The 21,914-nt window shown below is 40.9% G+C and overlaps 2 protein-coding genes across 3 annotated transcripts; one reads left to right on the top strand and one right to left on the bottom strand.

Annotated features, from left to right (window-relative positions):
• Positions 1 to 2,670: 2,670 nt before the first annotated feature.
• On the top strand, positions 2,671 to 4,722 carry LOC133470323 (MORN repeat-containing protein 3-like). Its single transcript, XM_061758574.1, has 5 exons — positions 2,671 to 2,815; positions 2,916 to 3,073; positions 3,852 to 4,008; positions 4,083 to 4,267; positions 4,382 to 4,722. Exons 1-5 carry the CDS (start codon positions 2,671 to 2,673, stop codon positions 4,445 to 4,447), a joined length of 711 nt encoding a protein of 236 aa, XP_061614558.1. The 3' UTR covers positions 4,448 to 4,722.
• Positions 4,723 to 10,186: 5,464 nt separating this feature from the next.
• LOC133470533 (cAMP-responsive element modulator-like) lies at positions 10,187 to 20,118 on the bottom strand. Of its 2 annotated transcripts, XM_061759005.1 has the most exons (5): positions 20,014 to 20,118; positions 17,367 to 17,520; positions 15,987 to 16,133; positions 13,017 to 13,125; positions 10,187 to 12,439 (listed from the first exon to the last, which is right to left on the bottom strand). In XM_061759005.1, the coding sequence occupies exons 1-5, from the start codon at positions 20,017 to 20,019 to the stop codon at positions 12,295 to 12,297; spliced, it is 561 nt and encodes a 186-aa protein (XP_061614989.1). In that variant the 5' UTR covers positions 20,020 to 20,118; the 3' UTR covers positions 10,187 to 12,294. The 2 variants fall into 2 exon arrangements, with proteins under 2 accessions (XP_061614989.1, XP_061614990.1); XM_061759006.1 differs by lacking the exon at positions 15,987 to 16,133.
• Between the last annotated feature and the right edge of the window lie 1,796 nt (positions 20,119 to 21,914).

Raw genomic sequence — 21,914 nt, 5'->3', positions numbered from 1 at the left:
AAGAAACCTGGCCTGGTGTCCTCCCACACCAGATTCTGTTTGCCCCCAATGATGACTGTATAATGCATTCAAAACCGAGAGACTGGCAGGGAGCAGAGCAGCTGGACCAGCACAATTGCGCCAAAACCTGGTCCACCGGCCGCATTTAAAGAGTTGGTTGTGGATAAGTGCTAGACTCCAGCGGCCCAGGCCAGTCCAGCCAAATGACCGCAGAGGGAGGGGGCAGCCATACCCTGCCCCATACCCACACAACACCCAGGGCCAGCATCCGGCGCCAGTCCCAGAACGCAGCAGGTGAGTGCGCTCCCAAATTCGGAGGCGCCAACCCTCTCATCATACCCCAAGGGTAGCGGGGTACCCCAACCCCACCCGAGAGAGACAGGGTAGACGACCGCAGGAAGGTGCACAGGGTCCAAACCGAAGGCTGGAACAGGGTCCCCAAAGAGGGACCGGTTGGCACTCCTGCGGTACCAAGGGATTGTGAGCAGATCCAATGCCAGGTCGTACCAGGAGGGCAACACAGGCAATGTACCATCTGTGAGGAGGAGGAACGAGCTCCGCCCCCCGGGAGCGCACACCGCGAGTCCAGGTTCAAGAAGATAGATGCTCGAATGCATGTGAGTGACCCTTTGGCATGCACAGGAACTAGAATGAGACCGTAGGGTGTATTTGCATTACATTTCAAGATGACATTCGTTCACAGGCCAACAGGAGTCAAGGATCTAGGTTCCCCATTTTGATGAAAGCCAATCAGTTTTCCAAAAAGTTATTCATTCGGTTATGTTTTGCCAAATTGTTCTCTAGTCTTATGTATTTTATGGCATCGAAAGAAGTTTCCAACTCAATTTGAAGTGTTGTAGGTAGTTGTTCCCATGTGGTGGAATAGAGGTATTTTGTTAATCTTGAAATCTGGAATATTTGATTGGGAAGAAACATAGAGGATGTTAACCTGAGATTCTGTGACCTCCAGATTTTTCCACCAGGCACATAAAATGGATGCGATGAGCGGGTCTTCGAAACAGTTTGAGGTTTGCGTTGATGAACGAGAGGTATCAAGGTTTGGTGCTGTCTTTTCTAGTTCAAGATAAGATGAATGCTCCTCGTTATGGTGTATCCATTGAAAGAGGTATTGTATTTGGCTAGTTAAATAATAATGTCACAGATTCAGGTTCATTTTTTCTGATAGGTGGACAGATTTCATATTTTTAGAATAGAAATTCATTGCAGCAGTCTGGTGTTTTAACGTGGGTTTGAAAAGTATCATGAAACATAAATTATTTCAAGTAAACTTTTCCTTTTTACCGTATAGGTATGGGGAACCTATTACCATATTGGTATCATAAGTGAGCTGGGTAGACAATTCCAGCATTTCAAGTCTGCACAAATCTTTTCCAAAAGTGGTGATATAGATTAGTGAACTGTTTTCTGTTTGCCTCTACTAATATAGTTTAGTTACATGGTCAGCACTACTGACTATGAAGGCCCTGGGTGGATTAGATTGACATAGGCACACACATAGGCTGAAATCTTGAACAAAAAATATCTAACATCCACATACATGTAATGTACGTAGTGCAGCCAAAAGAGATGCTAAGAAACAAAGGAATAGCCCGTCTGGAGTACATTAATACAATTTTGTGGAACAACTATTAGAATTCAGTGTAGAGTCTTCAGTTAAACTAACGCATGTTTTTGGACTGTGGGAGGAAGCGGGAGTACCTGGAGGAAAACCACACAAGCACCGGGTGAAACTGCAAAGTCCACACAGGAGAACCTGAGCCGAGATTCAAACCATGGACCTCTGAAATGTGAGGCAAGACTGCTAACCGTACCTTTCTCGATAGCTCTAAATGATGTCATTTTCCTTGTAATACCCTTACATCGTCCACCATCAAGGACTTAAAGGCTTTGTAATGTCACCACTTAGCATTCACGGACCTTACTGTCACGGCATTTGCTATATTTTGCTTTCGGGACACTTTCAATTGAACAGTCCTCATGAAAATGTTTTGCTCCCAAATACACCAAGCATCTTTCCTCACCTTTCAGGCAGTTATATATATTTTGACAGGTGATTATGTTTGTCCATTTTAATTCCAAGCCCAAACCTCAGATGCTGCAGTCATATATTTTTTTTTTTCCCACAGTTCCCTGACCACCTCCTTTGAATGAAGTTCATTAGCTTCATCTTCCAGACAGCAAGTCCTTTTACTTGTTGCTAAACTCATTCATCTCAGGTATGAGCAACATGATAGGGTAGTTATCTACTGTAATATATAAATCTGAGTGCTAATAACTGGTAAAATTGTGGCATATGCATTTAGCCAATTGAGTCATAGCATAGCTGCCAGAGTCTTGATATCACGACAACATACAGTACTAGAAAGTGGTTGATTTCAGGAGGGCTGTAAAAAGAGTATGTGGTATTTTTTTTTTTTTTTTAGGGACATTAGATTTAACAAATTGGACTTATTGTTGAAATAGTGAAACCTTTTTATTATATGTCCTTTTGAATTGGATGCCATGGTTCACTTATGTTGTTCTGGCAGAGCACTAAAGCTAATCAACTTTGCATTAATATTTGCACAAATTGCAGAGTTCAGTTCAAATTCAATAAATGTATGACGCAATTAATCTTGCTAAAAATCTCCTCACCAGATGACCCCAGGGATGCCATTCCTTAAAAAAGCTCGACTGAATCTGCCTCGTTCAACAATATTAGATAATAGAGCAAAGAAGTCAGGGCTTCGTGGAACAGTATTTTCAGTCAATGGAGACAACTACACTGGGGTGTGGCTGGACAATAAGAAACATGGTGAGTTAACATTGTTTTTGTCCCAAAATCATGTGGAAATATGTGACATGTCGGCTGCGTTACAAAGTCGGCTGCGTTAATAAACTTATGTTTATTAAAGGTTGGGGAACCCAAGAGTGGAAGTCGTCTGGTGCGATTTACAATGGCGAGTGGAAATTTGGGAAACATGATGGATATGGCATCTTCAGTGTACTTCGACCAGACACGAAGAAGTATGCAACGCAGTACTGTGGCGAGTGGAAAAATGGAATGAAACACGTATGTATTTTTATAAATGACGCTGCACCAACACGTGAATCACACATCCCAGATTTCACTGGAGGAAATATAATCTAATAATAATTATTACATTCTGTAATTTATTGAAAATAATCCATGAAAATAGAAATAATTAACCCACTGAGGATAGAATTTTCAATCACACTCAAATGAAGAGGCTGGTCCAAGACAATATGTAATGTGACTCAGTAGTGTGTATGACGTGCCGGCAATATTTTTGGCCCTGACCATTTTCCAAGCAGACTGGGAGGAAAAATATCTATTAACGCACCCAACCCTACATGATAATCATCAGGATAATCTTTTGTGTGTGTACCCTGCTGTGTTGTTGCCCTATTACAAACCCCTCCACCTCTCCTGGTGTACCTGTCTCGTGGTATCGCTTCCACACTTTGTCCATAAAGCATATTGATGTGCCATCCTGGATCTCAACTACCTGAGCGACCACTTTGGGCTGCAGATAAGCTACCACTCGTGACGACGATACTAGAACATGCAAACCAGGTCAGGAACCGGCCAGGGAGGATGCAGAGTCGGAAACCGTCTATGGCCATACACAGTTTATAGTTTTGTTTTTTTTCTAGCTAATTGCCTCTCGTTTCCACCCGTTACCCATTTGCACAACAGCATGTGAAATTGCTTTAGCAACTAGAGTATTGCTATTGCTTTCTAACTGTCAAGGTTGATTCCACATACATTTCAATTACTTACTGTTCGACTGTTGACTGTCATTTACGCTTCTGTAAAATCCCTTTAGGGGCACGGTTCCTTCTTTGATGTGCATGCAACTTATGAGGGAGAGTGGAGTGAGGACAATCGCAGTGGTTGGGGGAGACTCTGCTATAAGTGTGGCGATCACTATGAGGGGGAGTGGCTCTGGGATAAGGAACATGGAACAGGCGTCATTCAATTTGGTAAGTTTTTTGTTTTTTAGTCCATCATGGCTGAATGACTTTTGAGATCTGAACTTTGATCTGTCTGTTTAAAGCCAATGGAAACTGGTACGAAGGATCTTGGAAGGATGGAAAGAAAAATGGTCATGGCAAGTTCTACTATGCTGATAAAGGTCTCATTTATGAAGGCCTTTGGGTGGACGGTGATGCAAAATGTGGGACTCTGTCTGATTTTGGGAGAGAAGAAGCACCATACCCCACCAAGTATCCAATTCCAGAGGTAACAGTTGCAATTTTCTCATCCCCTGTCACAATGTATAAGATCTGTTATTTAACGTTGACTTTCGGAATGTGCTTGTGCTGACTCAAGCTAAAATATCTTTTTTAACCCTAGGTAACACTAATGGACATGAAAATGGTTTTAACGGAAGCCGAGTCCACATACCTGGATGAAAGTTGATGGGAAATAAGAGGAAGCATGGGTTTCATTTACTTTTGCCCCACCCCAGTGATTTTTCTGTGTGTATTCACAAACACACATTATCGTTTTGATTTATAGAGAAAAGTCTCATGACAACTGGCCATTACACCAACAAGAACTGAAAATATGGGAAATGTATTTGGCCTTGAATGACTCTTATGGATTCTCTTGAATAACTCAACTGTTTTTGAGTGTGTGGCAGAATTTTGGGGCATTTATCTAGAATTAAGTGTTTGTGGTTAAAGTTAATGTATTGAGGGCTAGTTCATCCATGCCTTGACAAAAAATGATTTTTTTTTTTTTTTTTTTTTTTTTTTTTAAACAAAACGGTTCCCAGAAAGTTGAAAGCATTGGACTGTCCAAAATGTATTCAGAGAGAACTTTGTCCCCAGACTTTTGAGAGTTTTGTCTCATTCACACCTATACACTAACACAAAATATGCTCAAAGGTACAGTGGACATGTCTGACAGGAGTGTGGACCAACCAACTATGAGCACTTGCAACTGAGTGAACGCTGTGACATGGCTGCTTAATGGCCCCCTTTAGTTCTTTTACCAATTAATTTTCCAATGGACTGGAACTACGGCACACTGATTCATCCACAATCTCCCTAATTTTGCCGGCAATTTGACTGAAACAACATGTAGGTGCAAAAGGACCATTATGAGCCTACCTGTTCTGTTTTGGCTACGTGCACTACCTGGTCTGGCCACTTGGTTGCCTGTATCTCTGCTTGTCCGGACTCTGCAATTCTACCTCATCCCTTGAGCTGCAACTGGACGCCTGCGGTATTTGGCTACGTCGTCGCCAGTCGATGACCGCTTCAGAAAGCTAAAGGCCTTCAACGAGAGCACCATTACAAGCATTGGACTCACTATTTGTGAAATGTATTTTAACCATGTTTTTCACAATACAGACAATTTTTCATGAATTGTTATATCAATACTGTATCTGCTCCAATGATTAACAGGCCTTCTATTAATCATCTGCCGCATCCCCATGACTCATCAATGTCATTTCTAATGATAAAATTCCCAAGATCAGCAACTAAGGGAATACATTTTCCTCTGCTCATTTGATTTTAACCCTTTCTCACTTTTCTCAAATCATCTGTAAATCAAAACAATAACTGCCAACAATTAGATCCCATCTACAGTCCTGCATAAAGCCTGCCTACTCTCGATTGCAGTCAGATCTTGAAGTACCACCAGAGGACGTACCTGCCGAGGAAGCTGAATTTCTCTGTCAGCAACAAGATCCAACTGATATTCTTATCTTACATTCCCTCATCAAGCCTGTCATGTCATTCTCAATGGTCTGCTGGATCATTCCATCAACCAGCAGGAGAAGAACCACCTACACAGTATCCAGGATCATTAGACTTCCTACTCGCTTCCTGACAACAGTTTATGAGCAGCAGGGTCAAAGCATGACTGCCCTTATCCCGAAGGTAGCTGAGTGGTTTGCACATCCACATCACTGTTCTGAGGGTGGGGTTTTCAAATCTAGGCTCTGGCCTTCCTGTGTGGAATTTCCCTGTTCTGCCCATGAATGTGTGTTCCCCCCCACACATTCCAAAAACATGCATGTTTGGTTTATTGAAGACACTAAATTCTCCTTAAGTATGAATGTGACTGACTGTGATTGAGAATAAGCAGTATAGAAAATGTATGGAATTGTTATTTAAGAATAAGAATGTTGTAATAGGTACAATGAAATCAAAGGTGCAAGGTAAACAGGTAAATAACTATTGCTCTCTGCTCCCTTAATTGCCACATGGGGATAAATAAAGTTTTCTGAAACTGAAACTCAAAGACTTCAGAAAATGGATACTTGGGAACTGCTAATTACCTAACTCTGATTAAAAAAAATAAAAATAAAAATTATAATTCTTGGCTCCCAGTTACCATGTCTTATCACTCAGAATCAGAATCTGATCTGATTCGGATTCTAAGTGATTCACAGATTTTCACAATGGCATAATCTTCCGCTTGAAGCCTTTGAACAACGTAAAGGCAGTATAGTCTATGGGTAAAGACTGTTACATGAACTGATGATGCTTGCTGCTTTGGAGCAAAACGTCTTCTAAGACAACCAGAACAGTCCAGTTGCAACTGAGTCCATGCCATGAGAATGCAATGACCTGGATGAAAGAGAATATTCACAGGCAGTGAATGGGTAAAGCTTGAGCACTCTTCAAATTATCCACTGAATTGAGCTTTTGTATGCTGAGTTCCAGTGAGACCTCCAGATAGACTTTGAAGAAGTTGTGATATAATAACTGGGCTGGAGTGAAGTCAGTGAAAACTGAGTTTCTTCTAATTTTCCATCAACTTTGATCCAGGTATGCTGACTCGGTTTATGTTAAAAAGCATTTGGATATTCACATGTCCACACATAATTACATTCAGAAAGTCAACTTTGAATCATTCCTTTAGCACTCACCCATAAATATCCCCATTCTTAGAGCAGTCGTCCCTGAACCACTGTGGTTGCACTCACTACATGAAATGAGTGCCCAGTTTAGGTGACTATTTTCTCAAGGATGCTGGAGAGAAAGGTTATGTATAGAAGAACCTATTGAAATTGTATCCCTTTTTTCTGTATATTTGGTGATTGTTACGGTTTTGAGGAGGTATGAACTGGTTAGAGCGTCTGCCTCACAGTTCTGAGGACCGGGGTTCAATCCCCGGCCCCGCCTGTGTGGAGTTTGCATGTTCTCCCCGTGCCTGCGTGGGTTTTCTCCGGGCACTCCGGATTCCTCCCACATCCCAAAAACATGCATGTTAGGTTAATTGACAACTCTAAATTGCTCGTAGGTATGTATGTGAGTGCGAATGGTTGTCTGTATGTGCCCTGCGATTGGCTGGCAACCGGTTCAGGGTGTACCCCGCCTCCTGCCCAATGATAGCTGGGATAGGCTCCAGCATGCCTGCGACGCTAGTGAGGAGAAGCGGCTCAGAAAATGGATGGATGGATGAACCATTCCAGTGGTGAGTGACGAGTGGAGGGGAGCAGAAATAGTGCAATCGAGAGTAGGCAGGCTTTATGCAGGACTGTAGATGGGATCTAATTGTTGGCAGTTATTGTTTTGATTTACAGATGATTTGAGAAAAGTGAGAAAGGGTTAAAATCAAATGAGCAGAGGAAAATGTATTCCCTTAGTTGCTGATCTTGGGAATTTTATCATTAGAAATGACATTGATGAGTCACGGGGATGCGGCAGATGATTAATAGAAGGCCTGTTAATCATTGGAGCAGATACAGTATTGATATAACAATTCATGAAAAATTGTCTGTATTGTGAAAAACATGGTTAAAATACATTTCACAAATAGTGAGTCCAATGCTTGTAATGGTGCTCTCGTTGAAGGCCTTTAGCTTTCTGAAGCGGTCATCGACTGGCGACGACGTAGCCAAATACCGCAGGCGTCCAGTTGCAGCTCAAGGGATGAGGTAGAATTGCAGAGTCCGGACAAGCGGTGATACAGACAACCAAGTGGCCAGACCAGGTAGTGCACGTAGCCAAAACAGAACAGGTAGGCTCATAATGGTCCTTTTGCACCTACATGTTGTTTCAGTCAAATTGCCGGCAAAATTAGGGAGCTTGTGGATGAATCAGTGTGCCGTAGTTCCAGTCCATTGGAAAATTAATTGGTAAAAGAACTAAAGGGGGCCAGTAAGCAGCCATGTCACAGCGTTCACTCAGTTGCAAGTGCTCATAGTTGGTTGGTCCACACTCCTGTCAGACATGTCCACTGTACCTTTGAGCATATTTTGTGTTAGTGTATAGGTGTGAATGAGACAAAACTCTCAAAAGTCTGAGGACAAAGTTTTCTCTGAATACATTTTGGACAGTCCAATGCTTTCAACTTTCTGGGAACCGTTTTGTTTAAAAAAAATAAAAATAAATCATTTTTTGTGTGAACAAAGGTTTGTCAAGGCATGGATGAACTAGCCATCAATACATTAACTTTAACCACAAACACTTAATTCTAGATAAATGCCCCAAAATTCTGCCACACACTCAAAAACAGTTGTTATTCAAGAGAATCCATAAGTGTCATTCAAGGCCAAATACATTTCCCACATTTTCAGTTCTTGTTGGTGTAATGGCCAGTTGTCATGAGACTTTTCTCTATAAATCAAAATGATTGTGTGTTTGTGAATACCTCGGGTGGTTATCGAAGATGGTCCCCCAGGTGTTTGTACTCGTCACATAATGAGCTAGCTCTGTCTTCTGGGGAAGGTAGCCACTATCTCCTTGGTCTTGCTGGGAGGTGTCAACAGCTGCAGCACCCATAGTGCTGAGCAGAGCCACGAGAACTGTCTCAACAAAAAACTTCACCCTGAAACAGTTGGGTTATGAGCTCCTGTGCTCCTCGATGTAGAGGATGAAGAGCAGTGGTCAGAGGACAACCCTATGAGGAGCCTGTAGAGGTAGTAAGGTCAGTTTGTTGTTGATCCGGACTCTGGTTTCTGTGAGTCAGGAAGTCCAGGATCCAGAGAATGAGCCGATCATCCAAGTTGATCCAGGCTAAGATGTGAAGCTGAGAATGTGCATTTAACAACCTTCTCTATGGCTTGGGACCAGTACAAGTGGACACTGAGGTCTGAAAAAGGCTCTGGAAAAGGACATCCAAGCTGGTCAGGCCAGTTCGGATAATTGACACTTCATTGATAAGGTTGTGTGCTTTCTGATACACGTATTCATATAAAGACTAAATAGTACTGGTACAAGCATGGATCCCTGTGGGGCGGCACGGCTAACTTCTACACGCACATTCTTTATTACCAATAGATACAAACTGTAAACCTTTTTTGTGGAAGCGATTTATAGCTTCCTGACGGGCAGGACACAGCAGGTGAGGCTGGGGTAGCCCACCACATCCACACGCTCAAGGTTGTGTCCGCTCTCCGCTGCTCTTCGCTCTACACGAACGACTGCACCTCAACGCACCTGTCAAACTTCTGAAGTTTGCAGATGACACGCCTCAACAAGGACGGTGACGCCAAAGATTGTGTCCTCTCCCCGCTGCTCTTCTCTCTACACACAAACGCCTCAACAAGGACGGTGACGCCAAAGATTGTGTCCTCTCCCCGCTGCTCTTCTCTCTACACACAAACGACTACACCTCAACGCACCCGGCTGTCACTCCTGAAGTTTGCAGATGACACCACTGTCATCGGCCTCGTCAAGGACGGTGACGAGTCTGCATATCGACAGGAAGTGGAGCGGCTGGAGCTGTGGTGCGGCCGACACAACCTGTAGCTGAACACGCTCAAGACTAGAGATATGATCGTGGACTTCAGGAGGCATCCTTCGCCACAGCTGCCCCTCACGCTGTCCAGCTGCCATGTCAACCGTCGAGACCTTCACGTTGCTGGGAATTAAGTCTCTCAGGACCTGAAGTGGGCAATCAACATCAACTGTCCTCAAAAAGTCCCAACAGAGGATGTACTTCCTCCGACTTAAGCACGGCCTGCCACAGGCGCTGCTGAGGCAGTTCGACACAGCAGTCGTATCAGTCCTGTGTTCTTCCATCAGTCTGGTTTAGTGCTGCAACAAAAAAGGACAAACTCCAACTGCTGCTGAAAGGATCGTCGGTACCCCCCAACCCACCCTTGAGGACTTGCGCGCTGCCAGAACTAAGAAAAGAGCGTGCAAAATCCTCTCGGACCTTCCACATCCCGGGCACCAGCTCTTCCAGCTCCTTCCCTCAGGTAGGCGCTACCGATCAATGCAAACTAGAACTAGCAGACATTCAAACAGCTTCTTCCCTCTTGCAACTTCTTAACACCTAACCTACAATTCCATTGCAACATGCTGGCAATTTTTTGCCATTTCTGTCAGGCCAATTATATATTGCTCGTACTCACTGTAGTAGTCTCACCATGCTGCACTATTTGCATATCTCATAGTTGACAAACTACTGGCCACTCATTCCAGACTAGCATCTGCTCCATTTGCACGCAGATTGAAGAGTATCTGCAACATTTGCACAATCAACATGATTGAAGAGTATCTGCAACATTTGCACAATCAACACATTTGCACACTGTTTGAAGAGTATCTGCAACATTTGCACAATCAACATTTTCCCAGACTATCGTACTACTCGCTTGAAGTCTCGCCGCACTTTGCACAATGGTCATTACACCGGACTATTGCAATATTAGTCATTCGAACTGCTCTACGTGCTGCTCTGCTAGAGGACGCTGCATCTTTTTGCACAATTGTCAAAAATATAAATATATGTACCGGCATTACCAACCCTTTATTGCTCCGTGACTGTTTTCTCAATGTCTTCATGTCTCAAAAGTGTTCTGTCAATTGACTGTTGTCGTACTAGAGCGGCTCCAATTACAGGAGACAAATTCCTTATGTTTTTTGGACTTGGCAAATGATGATTCTGATTCTGATCCAACAAATAGGATTTAAACCAATTTAAGGCAGTTCCTTTAATGCCAATGACATGTTCTAATCTCTGTATTAAAATGGTGATCCAGTGTCAAATGTCACACTAAGATCAACAGTACAAACACAGGAAAAAAACCTGTCTGAAAAAGGTAATTCAAAACTAATGCTGTTTCAGTACGATGATGCGTTCTAAACCTTGCCTGAAAGTCCACAAATTGCTTTACGGAAAGTCATGTGAAAACTCTCTGGGAATCGACGGAAAACTAAGGTTGTATATTGATCTATATTTGGCCAAAGAGTTTTGGTTACAGCCACTTTAAATGACTGGTGCATAGCCTGTTGATAAAAACCTATTGATCACATGCCAAAGAGCGTTGATCATCCTTAATCAAATGCGTAGGGATCACATCAAATATACATTTGACAAATTAGAGCAAGAAATTGGCCAAATCATCAGGGACAATAACTGCCAAAGGTCTGGTACACACAGATTCTTTTTCTTATTGCGTATCTGTTACAGACCCCACACGTGAAGATAAAAAAATTTAGGGATTTAACCCACACATGAAGATAAAAAAATTCAGGCATTTAACAGTTCTATTGTACTGTGTGGGTGGGGGGGGGGGGGGTACGCTGATAATCTCAACACAGCATACCACACGCATAAAGATTGTTCCACCACCAAAGTAGACTGAACAAACTCCTTGTGTGTACCAGGCCTAAGTATACTCAGTCATTACCGCTTCATTCATCACAGCTGAGATGGTTTGTGCCAATTGACTTAAGGTGGTGATTGTCTCCAAAAGGGACAATTGTATTGTCAAAATATGCCATGAAGTCATTATTGCTGTGTGATTGTAATAGATGAACTGACAAGAGCTATATTTGTCAGCCTGTTTTGTTTTTGTTTTTGGGGTTTTTTAAATTAAAGGTGAGTAATGGGTTACCCTGGCAACTCTTGCAGCCTGAATATGTTCTAACAAATTTCAGTGTTTTCAAGTTGTGGAAGATAGAAACTTTCTTCCGCATCAATATGTAAACATTTCTATGTAATTGTAAAATATACTATAGTATAACATAATTCCAAAATATAATTCTGACAATTATACACAGCAGTGAGTGCAAATGTGATCCAGCACAGTTCATTATGATTTTCTCTGTTTCTATTCTGGTATAGTGCTCTTGTGGCAGCAGAGCGGGTCAAATGTATTGAGTGATGGCTTGTTCAAACCAGCTTCCTCATCGGACCTGTCCAATATAGTTCAGCAAGATGCTGAACCCCTAGTTGCTCCACAGTGTGTCAATAAGATGGTTAACTTCCTTGGCACCCAACGATAGCAGCATTCTTGAAATTAAGTAAATTAAGTGACATTGACAGTCTATCCAGCCCTTTTAACAACCTAATCAAGGGCCATTATGATGACACATTTCTTTCCATTTTTTAAGGTCCTCCTTCAGAGCCTTATTCTGATTTTCAAGCTTTGCCACACGTTCCTCCAAGCCTTGCACGTAGGCCTTTCTTCTCCTCCTATATTCACGAGCAGCTTCCCTGCAAAAATAGCAAAGGTTTAGGCTACTAAATTAAGCAAACACATTCACTCCCATTGACGGCTTTAGAAGTCAAATATCCATGTTTGCTGGGAAAGCTGGCAGTGCATGAGCTTTGTCACATCTTCCAGTTTTAACTCTTCGTGCCCTCCATTACGTGGCACAACAATGCTTGTTAATGTCATTCGGTAATATCGAAGTGGTTCATTATTTCTAATCAAAACAGATACAAACTACACTCAGGCTAAATTGAAGGTAACTGGGCTTCTTGAGTATTGGAGCTCATGGATAATTTTACAAGAAGTTAGGGTCAAGGTAGGACTGATAACACACAAACCCCAAATGGGAAGGCCAAAGCTTAGACTAGAACCGCCATTCTCAGAACTGTGAGGCAGAGATGCAAAACCACTAGATCAACGTGCTGCTGGTTTCAAACGAATCCTTTATATAAATATATTAATAGTATATTTTCTGATCCTTTGTTGGGTCACCAGGATCTGGATGGAAAAACATAAATAAAGAAGACAATACATTTAATAACAACTGATCATAATACTGTAACTTCATTTCCTCTGTACCTGTTTTTCATCAAGCTTCGTTCCGACTGGTTACGAGGACCACTGCCCTGTGCCACACCCTGTGGGAGGATGGAGTTGGCGTATTGTAGCTGCGTGGCTGTCATGTCACCTGTCCAACCAGCACACACACAAACACAAAAACTACTTTTAGTATTTCAAATTTGATGCTTATTTCTAAGTTATTGTTTTTTTTGCTAAAAGGGAGTACATAATTAGCAGAGATGGAAACAAGTCAAACGTGCAAGTCTCAAGCAAGTACCAAGTCCTTTTGTCTTCGGTAAGTCAAGTCAAATAGGTTATCGCAAGTCAAGTCATGTACAACCCCAATTCCAATGAAGTTGGGACATTGTGTTAAACATAAATAAAAACAGAAGTGATTTGCAAATCATGTTCAACCTATATTTAATTACACTACAAAGACAATATGTTTAATGTTCAAACCAATAAACTTGATTGTTTTTAGCAAATAATCATTAACTTAGAATTTTATGGCTGCAATATCTTCCCAAAAAGCTGGGACAGGTCGCAAAAAAGACAGTCAACAAGAAAGTTGAGGAATGCTCATCAAACACCTGTTTGGAACATCCCACAGGTGAACAGACTAATTGGGAACAGGTGGGTGCCATGATTGGGTGTAAAATGAGCTTCCCTGAATTGCTCAGTCATTCACAAGCAAAGATGGGGTGAGGTTCACCTCTTTGTGAACAAGTGCGTGAGAAAATAGTCGAACAGTTTAAGGACAATGTACCTCAACGTACAATAGCAAGGAATTTAGGGATTTCATCATCTACGGCCCATAATATCATCAAAAGGTTTAGAGAATCTGGAGAACTCACTGCATGTAAGCGGCAAGGCCGAAAACCAACATTGAATGCCCGTGACCTTCGATCCCTCAGGCGGCACTGCATCAAAAACCGACATCAATGTGTAAAGGATATCACCAGATGGGCTCAGGAACACTTCAGCAAAACCAATGTCAGTAAATACAGTTCGGCACTACATCCGTAAGTGCAACTTGAAACACTACTATGCAAAGCAAAAGCCATTTATCAACAATACCCAGAAACGCCGCCGGCTTCCCTGGGCCCGAGCTCATCTAAGATGGACTGATGCAAAGTGGAAAAGTGTTCTGTGGTCCGACGAGTTCACATTTCAAATTGTTTTTGGAAATTGTGGACATCGTGTCCTCCGGGCCAAAGAGGAAAAGAACCATCCGGTACTGTTATGGACGCAAAGTTCAAAAGCCAGCATCTGTGATGGTATGGGGCTGTGTTAGTCCAATGGCATGGGTAACTTACACATCTGCGAAGGCACCATTAATACTGAAAGGTACATACAGGTTTTGGGGAAACATATGCTGCCATCCAAGCAACGTCTTTTTCATGGACGCCCCTGCTTATTTCAGCAAGACAATGCCAAACCACATTCTGCAGGCATTACAACAGCGTGGCTTCGTAGTAAAAGAGTGTGGGTACTAGACTGGGCTGCCTGCAGTCCAGACCTGTCTCCCATTGAAAATGTGTGGCGTATTATGAAGTGTAAAATACGACAATGGAGACCCCGGACTGTTGAACAGCTGAAGCTGTACATCAAGCAAGAATGGGAAAGAATTCCACCTTCAAATCAAAGCTTCAACAATTAGTGTCCTCAGTTCCCAAAAGTTTATTGAATGTTGTTAAAGGAAAAGGTGATGTAACACAGTGGTAAACACGACCCTGTCCCAGCTTTTTTGGAACGTCTTGCAGCCATAAAATTCTAAGTTAATGATTATTTGCTAAAAACAATCAAGTTTATCAGTTTGAACATTAAATATCTTGTCTTTGTAGTGTATTCAATTAAATATAGCTGGTATTCTGTATTTTTGTTTAACACAACGTCCCAACTTCATTGGAATTGGGGTTGTAATAAGTCCCAGTCTTCATAGAGAAAGACCAAGAAGGTCAAATAACGACACTGTTGGCCAAATTTATCTAACCTGTATGCATATACTTTATAACACCTCTCAAAGTAATGTACTCCAATTAAAACACCATTTTATAACACAACTTCAATAATCATCATGTAGTTTTAATATCAGAGTGCCAATTAAAAATGGTTATATGTATTTATATATAGATGTGGCCTCGTGATGATTCCACCATGGCTGAAGACCGGACCAACTGGGGAACTTCATGCTGATACTGCAAGTACTCTCAATGCCTCTAGGAAAAGTAGTTTTGAATAATTCATTTGATTATTTTTTTAAACAAAATACCATGTCATGTGTTTGTTTTGTTTAATTTTAAAATCAAATTATTTTTGTAATTTACTTCATACTCCTCTCATATACTGTTTTTCTAAATCCTTTTCCTCCCTCATGTACTGCACTGTTTTTAACTGAAATGTACCCAAATTTAAAACCATGACCATTTTGTTCACTCAATTGTTAGCTGTTCCTTTCAGAGCACATTTCTATTCAGCTTTTCCTCATTCGGCTCGTGGGTGACTTGGAGCCTATCCCAGCTGACTGGGCGAGAGGCTGGCTTCAGCCTGGACTGGCCACCAGTCAATCGCAGGGCTCATAAAGTCAAACATTCACATCAATGGCATGTGGGAGGAAGCCAGAGTACCCAGGTACAACTCACACAAGCACAGGGAGAACTCCACACAGGAAGGCCCGAGCTGAGATATAGACTCAGAACATCTCGACTCTGCAGCAGACAACCACGCCAACATTTTTTTGTGTGGAGTTTCACGTGCAACCCTGCCTTTCCTACGGCTTCCCTGGATTTGGGTCCACCAACCTCTGCCTCAACACCACAACCATAACTATAACTTTTTGCTCAAAAATACATTTTTTGTTCTTGTAATGTTACAACTTCATTACAGTTATAATACATATAACTATTCCCTAATTTGCTGAATGATTTTATAGATGTTAAGGTTTATACCTTTTGTTTGTGTGCCATAAAATCAATTCGGTATTTGTACCTGCCAGCGGTTGGGCAAATTGCATCTGCAAGTTATCCTGCCTCTCAGTGCAGTATGGAATGGGCAGAGGTTGTGTTGGTTGTGTACTTGGCATAGCCATTGTTGCCACCGTCTGTGCTCCCTCATTCTGATAACAGAAAGGACCTCCTTAAAATGAAAGAAAAGGTGGTCATTTTTTCACATATTTTATTATACATTTTGGTTGGGCTTGCATTTTTAGTAATGCACCCCAGGTGTTGCTCTGACACAGAAACTTAGCTACAAACCTGTGTGTTAGCTTGTTAGCGCACAGTACTTCTGTGGCAATCACAATGGCAGCGATGTCACTGGGATGTCACTGTCACGTATTAAAAGTCAGCAATGGTCCGATTATTGAATGTCTCTAAAAGATCATCCTAACCGATTGTCCTGTGTTGTGGGTTGTGTTAAGAGTCAGGAACGTACACACATAGACCCCAAGTGGTGCTCAAGCACCTGCCCGTTTGCCCTGGATTAAAAAAAAAAAAAAAGAGCCCTTTTCGCTGCAGCCCATTTTATTCCTCCTTTATCAATATTTAAAATAAAATACAAATACTGCATGTGTCATCAATTCCACCCAAAGTGTTTTGATATGACAGGCATTAATATGAGTCCTTGGAAGAATTATACATATGACATTGATGCTTTTTCAGTTTTTTGTACCTTTCTTCTGACTATACCTTTGAGCAATGAGACCCCTCTGATGCTGCGGAAGCTCTCTGCGGACCATGAAGACGGTGCCCCCCCCCCCCCCATGCAACCATGTTATCACAGTTGTTTATTTTTACTTCCCCTGTCCATGTACATGTTATAGGTTAATTAATATTGGGGATTTTTTTTTATACAAAACAATATTTTTCTCTCACAAAAACCTGCCATTTGAACAGGGGTGTGTAGATTTTTCATATCCAACGTAGTTTCCCTTCACCTTCTTTGTTAGTAGCTGTATTATTGTATTAACAAAATACATAATGCATACACAACAGTTTTTTTCTGAATTGTATACATATTTGTGTCTTGAGCAGCTGCCCCCACAATGTCTGTATGTGCCTGTTAAAGAGGATTTTTTCATCCCAAATGTGCACAGAAAATGGTTGTGGCTGGCAACTGGAAATGTTAAACTTGATCAAGACTTATGACCACAAATCCGTATGCGTGTGGACTACACAACCAGAGGCTGATCGTGACAAAACAATAGCCAATTAGGAAGCGACCTGACACTTTTACGAGACACAAATCGAGAAACTGGTTGTACGTGACAAATCGTATACGTGTGTACCGGACCGGGATTTACAGTAGGCCGAGTTGAAGAAGCAATGATTCAGACCCTCACTTCATGACAATTTGTATGAGTATACGTACCTTGTATTGAAGGGAAATAGTTATTTGGATGATTCCACATGTTTTGGTAGTAGCCAAAAGCATTGGATTCAGGAGCAAGTGTCTGCGGGTTGATTGTCGTCATGGCTGTCAGCGTCTGTGTCCCCTCAGTGTTTAAATTGTGAGACTGAGGAGGCTGAAAAAGTGGAAAAGAAGAATGTTAACAGCAAAGCAATTACTGGGAGAAGGTTCAAAACACTCTGTGCTGGGATTTAGAAAAGCAGCCCCAGAACGTACCTGACCGTGCTGTTTGTTTCACAGTAGGTACAGCGATTTTTCTGTGTGCACACGACACGGGCAAAATCAACGGTACTCTTATGCAATTAAAAATGCACAAACACCACAGAAATAACGGACGAATTTGCTGAACTGCATATTGACAAGACGCAAACGTTTTTGGGGCAATGTACTTGACGACCGAGGGTTTCACAAAAAAAGTGTACCAACAATATCGTCTATGCCTTGTTTACAAAGAAAAGAACATTGTACCCATTGTGAAACACACAGCAGGCTCGGTTATGTACTGGGACAGCTTTGATTCATATGGCACAGAATGTCTTGACTCTGTGCTGAGGGCAAAGAACTTTCAACACTATCAAGGCGTTTTGGAGTCAAATGTGTTGCTTTGTGTTCGAAATCTGGGTGGCGGTTGCAGGTCATGGCTAGCTAAGAATAAGCATCTGAAAGAAGTTGAAACATACATTTTGTAGATGGCACCTTGACGACCGAGGGTTTTTCTTTCACAAAAAAAGTGTACCAACAATATCGTCTATGCCTTGTTTACAAAGAAAAGAACATTGTACCCATTGTGAAACACACAGCAGGCTCGGTTATGTACTGGGACAGCTTTGATTCATATGGCACACAATGTCTTGACTCTGTGCTGAGGGCAAAGAACTTTCAACACTATCAAGGCATTTTGGAGTCAAATGTGTTGCGTTGTGTTCAAAATCTGGGTGGCGGTTGCAGGTCATGGCTAGCTAAGAATAAGCATCTGAAAGAAGTTGAAACATACATTCTGTAGATGGCACTCTTCAAACCTGAGCTCTTTAATCACCAACAGTCCCCGAAAGTTATCAGTGGCAGATTATGCAAGTTCATAGATACAGTCGACTCACTAACAAGCATGATGGATTCAAAGCAAACTGGTTAACCGCATAAGCTCTAATTGAACTCATACATATACATTTTACACAGACTGGATGATTTAATGCTGGGTATTCTTCATTGTTTTATGTTGAGTTCAAAATGATGGGAAAAAAAGGACATTACCTTTGTCTGCACCTTAAAGATGAATAACAATGAGGCAGATCTTGCTTAAGACAAGAGTGTGAAACAGAATATATCTGTTGTATTTGGGCATGGAGGCACCATCAAGTTTATGATGTTGCAAGAAAACCATTGCCTGCTTACTTTTTATCGAAATGACATTTGAACATTAAATTCATGTTTATTTAACAGGGATTTGATATGTCCCTGTTAATTAAACATGAATTTAAAAAAGAACATGGGAACCCCAGAAAGAGTCAAGCTTCAATAAGTCTGTCTTTGGTCAAGCTTCAGAATAAAATGAAAGATTTTTTTTCTTTTTTAAATCATACTGTATTTGTATGTATTTTTTATTTTTAGTTTGTATTTCCCTGTTTGCATGTCCAAATAAAGCACTCAATACATCCATCAATACACAGTCGGTGATTTTAAGTTATGTGTAGATTGACGCATCGCAAGTGATTTATTTAATTGCATTTATTTATTTATTTTATTATTATTAATTTTTATTTTTATTTTATTTTTTTGCAAAAAGGTAGAGTTAAAGAGGGCGTCTTTCCGTAACACCTGCGCCAAAATTTTAAGGCATTGAGCCTAATGGAAGGTCAGAGAAGTGGAGGAGCCCTTCGCAGAAACATTTGGAGAACGCGCGTCCACAATGGCCACCGCGAAAGGCCAAAGTTGAATTTTTTTAAATAATAATCAATGTATTTATTGAGTTAATTACTTATTACTGCAGCACCGTAGACCATGTGATTTGGTATCATTTTTAAAAAATATGCACATGATTGGCTCCAGCACTCCCGCGACCCTCGTGAGGATAAGCGACTCAGAAAATGGATGGATGGAAATATGCACATGTTCTTTCCTTTCCTTTAACCAATTATGAACCATTTCATGTTTTTCTTATGTCGATTTGTGTGTGTGTGTGTGTGTGTGTGTGTGTCCTGTACGACAGAAATGTCGATTTACCAGTCTAAACTAGTTAATAAAATATCAGAACATTTTGGGAATATGCATCTTACATAATAGACTTTTACTGTATTGTGATATAACATAATCAAGGTGAACACAAAACAGCATGCTATAATGATGCCTTTATGGTGAACACAAAACAGCATGCTATAATGATGCCTTTATGGTTTATTTAACCTGCAGAAATGGAAGCACAGGAAAGAGGGGGGGGGGGAAAAAAAAAAAAAAAAAAAAAAAAAAAGAATCAAACCAAACTGGTATTTGTCCTCACTGTTTTTGATTTATTAATTTCTGGAAACGAATAAATCCATTTGTCGCATTGACGGCGGAGTCTCGCGTCCTGGTGGCAAATCATCTGTGCACGGTGACGGTGCGTGCTACTCACATCCATTGGGCGAAGAGACGGAGATCGATCTCAGCTGATCGTTTCCTTCTGAAGCTGCAGACTTCGCGTGTCTCTTATGTCCTTTTGTGCGTAATCATGGTCTTCCCAAAGGTAACGCTTGGGGCAACACACGGCGCAAGGCCAATCCGGTTTCCCTTTCAAGCCGGCCTGTTTATTGCGTCAAAGCTTATGTCACCAAAGCTCTTGTTGACAATATTCGTATTACATCCGAAATGTTGCATAGGACTACTTTGTTGGACGTCACGCAATTCATGCGTCAACTCGAATTTCCGCGAAATTCCCCCCAAACAAAAAAAAACAAGATAAAAACATTTTCGTGTTTGAATGTGATTCTTTTCTGTCATTTGCTTGCGACACTGTCCGAACAAAGGGGATTATTGCAGGCCCAACATGATCAAACATGTGGTCTTAAGCATTTTATGTAAGACTTGTGAGGCATCTGTATGACGTACAATTACACGAATAATGCGAATTCGTTCATTTTTTTTAAATGAATACGCACATCGACCACCCGGGTGAATGAAAAGTTCAATGAGTACAGATAAAGACATTCACGTCTTGATCATTTACATGATTTAAATATTTTAGTTGGTAGTTAAATATTTTATACCGCTACCTATAGTAAAAAAATAAAATAAAAAAAGAAGTCAGAGCCGAGAACACAAACACACGCATACACAGCACAGAAGAAAACAATCTTGTTTATTTCACAAACAATTTCTTAAAGCCATCCCTGCGAGATTTTGATTTTATTTTACGCCCCCATCCATCGGCGATCTACAAAGTCATCGAACACAATATTTTTTTTACCATTGTCTTGAAATTATGAAATTAACATTTTGAAACAGAAAACGACATTCAACATTTATTATTATTATAAATGATAAAAATGAAAAAATTATTTCTACCCGACATATTTCTACCGTGCGTGTGTAATATATTTTTTTTCTCGTGCATATTTGATTAGATACAACTTTATTGTCATGACCGTGAAATGTTGATTAGCAGATGCAAAGAAGCAGTAAAATACCTTTTAATATGGCACATGGGAATGCTAAGTTATTGAGTAGAATACTACTACTATAATAATATTAATAATTAATAATCACTTACGTTCAAAAACAATTACCATGCCTGAGACATTAGGAACTGGAACACAATTTACAACTTCATAATCTGATAGGCTATGTAACGGGGTTAAAAGGAATAGCATTTTGGTTTTATATTTAAAGTGGGGAAAACATTAGCTATGGCCAGAAATAAATATATACAGCACAAAAAATAATAATAATACAAGCCCACATTAGGCCAATGTAAACACCCACTGAGTATATTGGGATAATCTCTCAAATTGATCTATAACAGTTAAGACCCCTCCATTGCCCCAAAGATGCAGAAATATGAAAGTGGTTATTTATTCATCAACATATCGAAACTTAAACTAAACGCGAGATGGGAGTTGCAAACAAGTCTCAAATCTCAATATTTAAGATTAAAATTTTACATAAATCCAAAGTTACTGTGGTATGTAATCGTTTCATGCTTTTTTTTTTTTTTTTGGACTTTTCAACAGAGACGTTCAGGTGACTTGGAAAAGTTGAATGTCCTCTTCCCTTTACGCCACTATTCTTTCATATTCGTTCAAAACGTCACCAGGTAAATGCGTGAGAAAAATCGTATTTTTCGAACATACGAAAAGACAAAAGTGTTTTAAATGAATTCGACTTCACTTGTCCAAGCTGACGTGACCACGCGACAGCGTGTTTTGACGTAAACGCCTCAAACGTCAACCTCTCGAGCCCCCTCACGTATGTGGAAACTTCGTTGGACAAATGTAAATATTTCCGCCCATAAAGCATTATGGGTAACATAATGTAAAG

The sequence above is a fragment of the Phyllopteryx taeniolatus genome, chromosome 20 (assembly GCF_024500385.1).
Source record: "Phyllopteryx taeniolatus isolate TA_2022b chromosome 20, UOR_Ptae_1.2, whole genome shotgun sequence".
In the NCBI taxonomy this organism is placed as follows: domain Eukaryota; kingdom Metazoa; phylum Chordata; class Actinopteri; order Syngnathiformes; family Syngnathidae; genus Phyllopteryx; species Phyllopteryx taeniolatus.
The sequence above is the reverse complement of the archived record's forward strand: the minus strand, read 5'-3'. Positions and strand labels throughout refer to the sequence as shown.

Bases quoted from the DNA above. Each gene is read 5' to 3' on its own strand.
- LOC133470323 (XM_061758574.1), top strand. From the start codon at position 2,671: ATGCCATTCCTTAAAAAAGCTCGACTGAATCTGCCTCGTTCAACAATA. The intron at 3,074-3,851 runs GTATGTATTTTT...AAATCCCTTTAG, and splicing joins GGAAAAATGGAATGAAACAC to GGGCACGGTTCCTTCTTTGA. The intron at 4,009-4,082 runs GTAAGTTTTTTG...GTCTGTTTAAAG, and splicing joins AACAGGCGTCATTCAATTTG to CCAATGGAAACTGGTACGAA.
- LOC133470533 (XM_061759005.1), bottom strand. The intron at 16,134-17,366 runs GTACGTATACTC...TTTCATTTTAAG, and splicing joins CTATTTCCCTTCAATACAAG to GAGGTCCTTTCTGTTATCAG. The intron at 13,126-15,986 runs GTACAAATACCG...CTGGTTGGACAG, and splicing joins ATTTGCCCAACCGCTGGCAG to GTGACATGACAGCCACGCAG.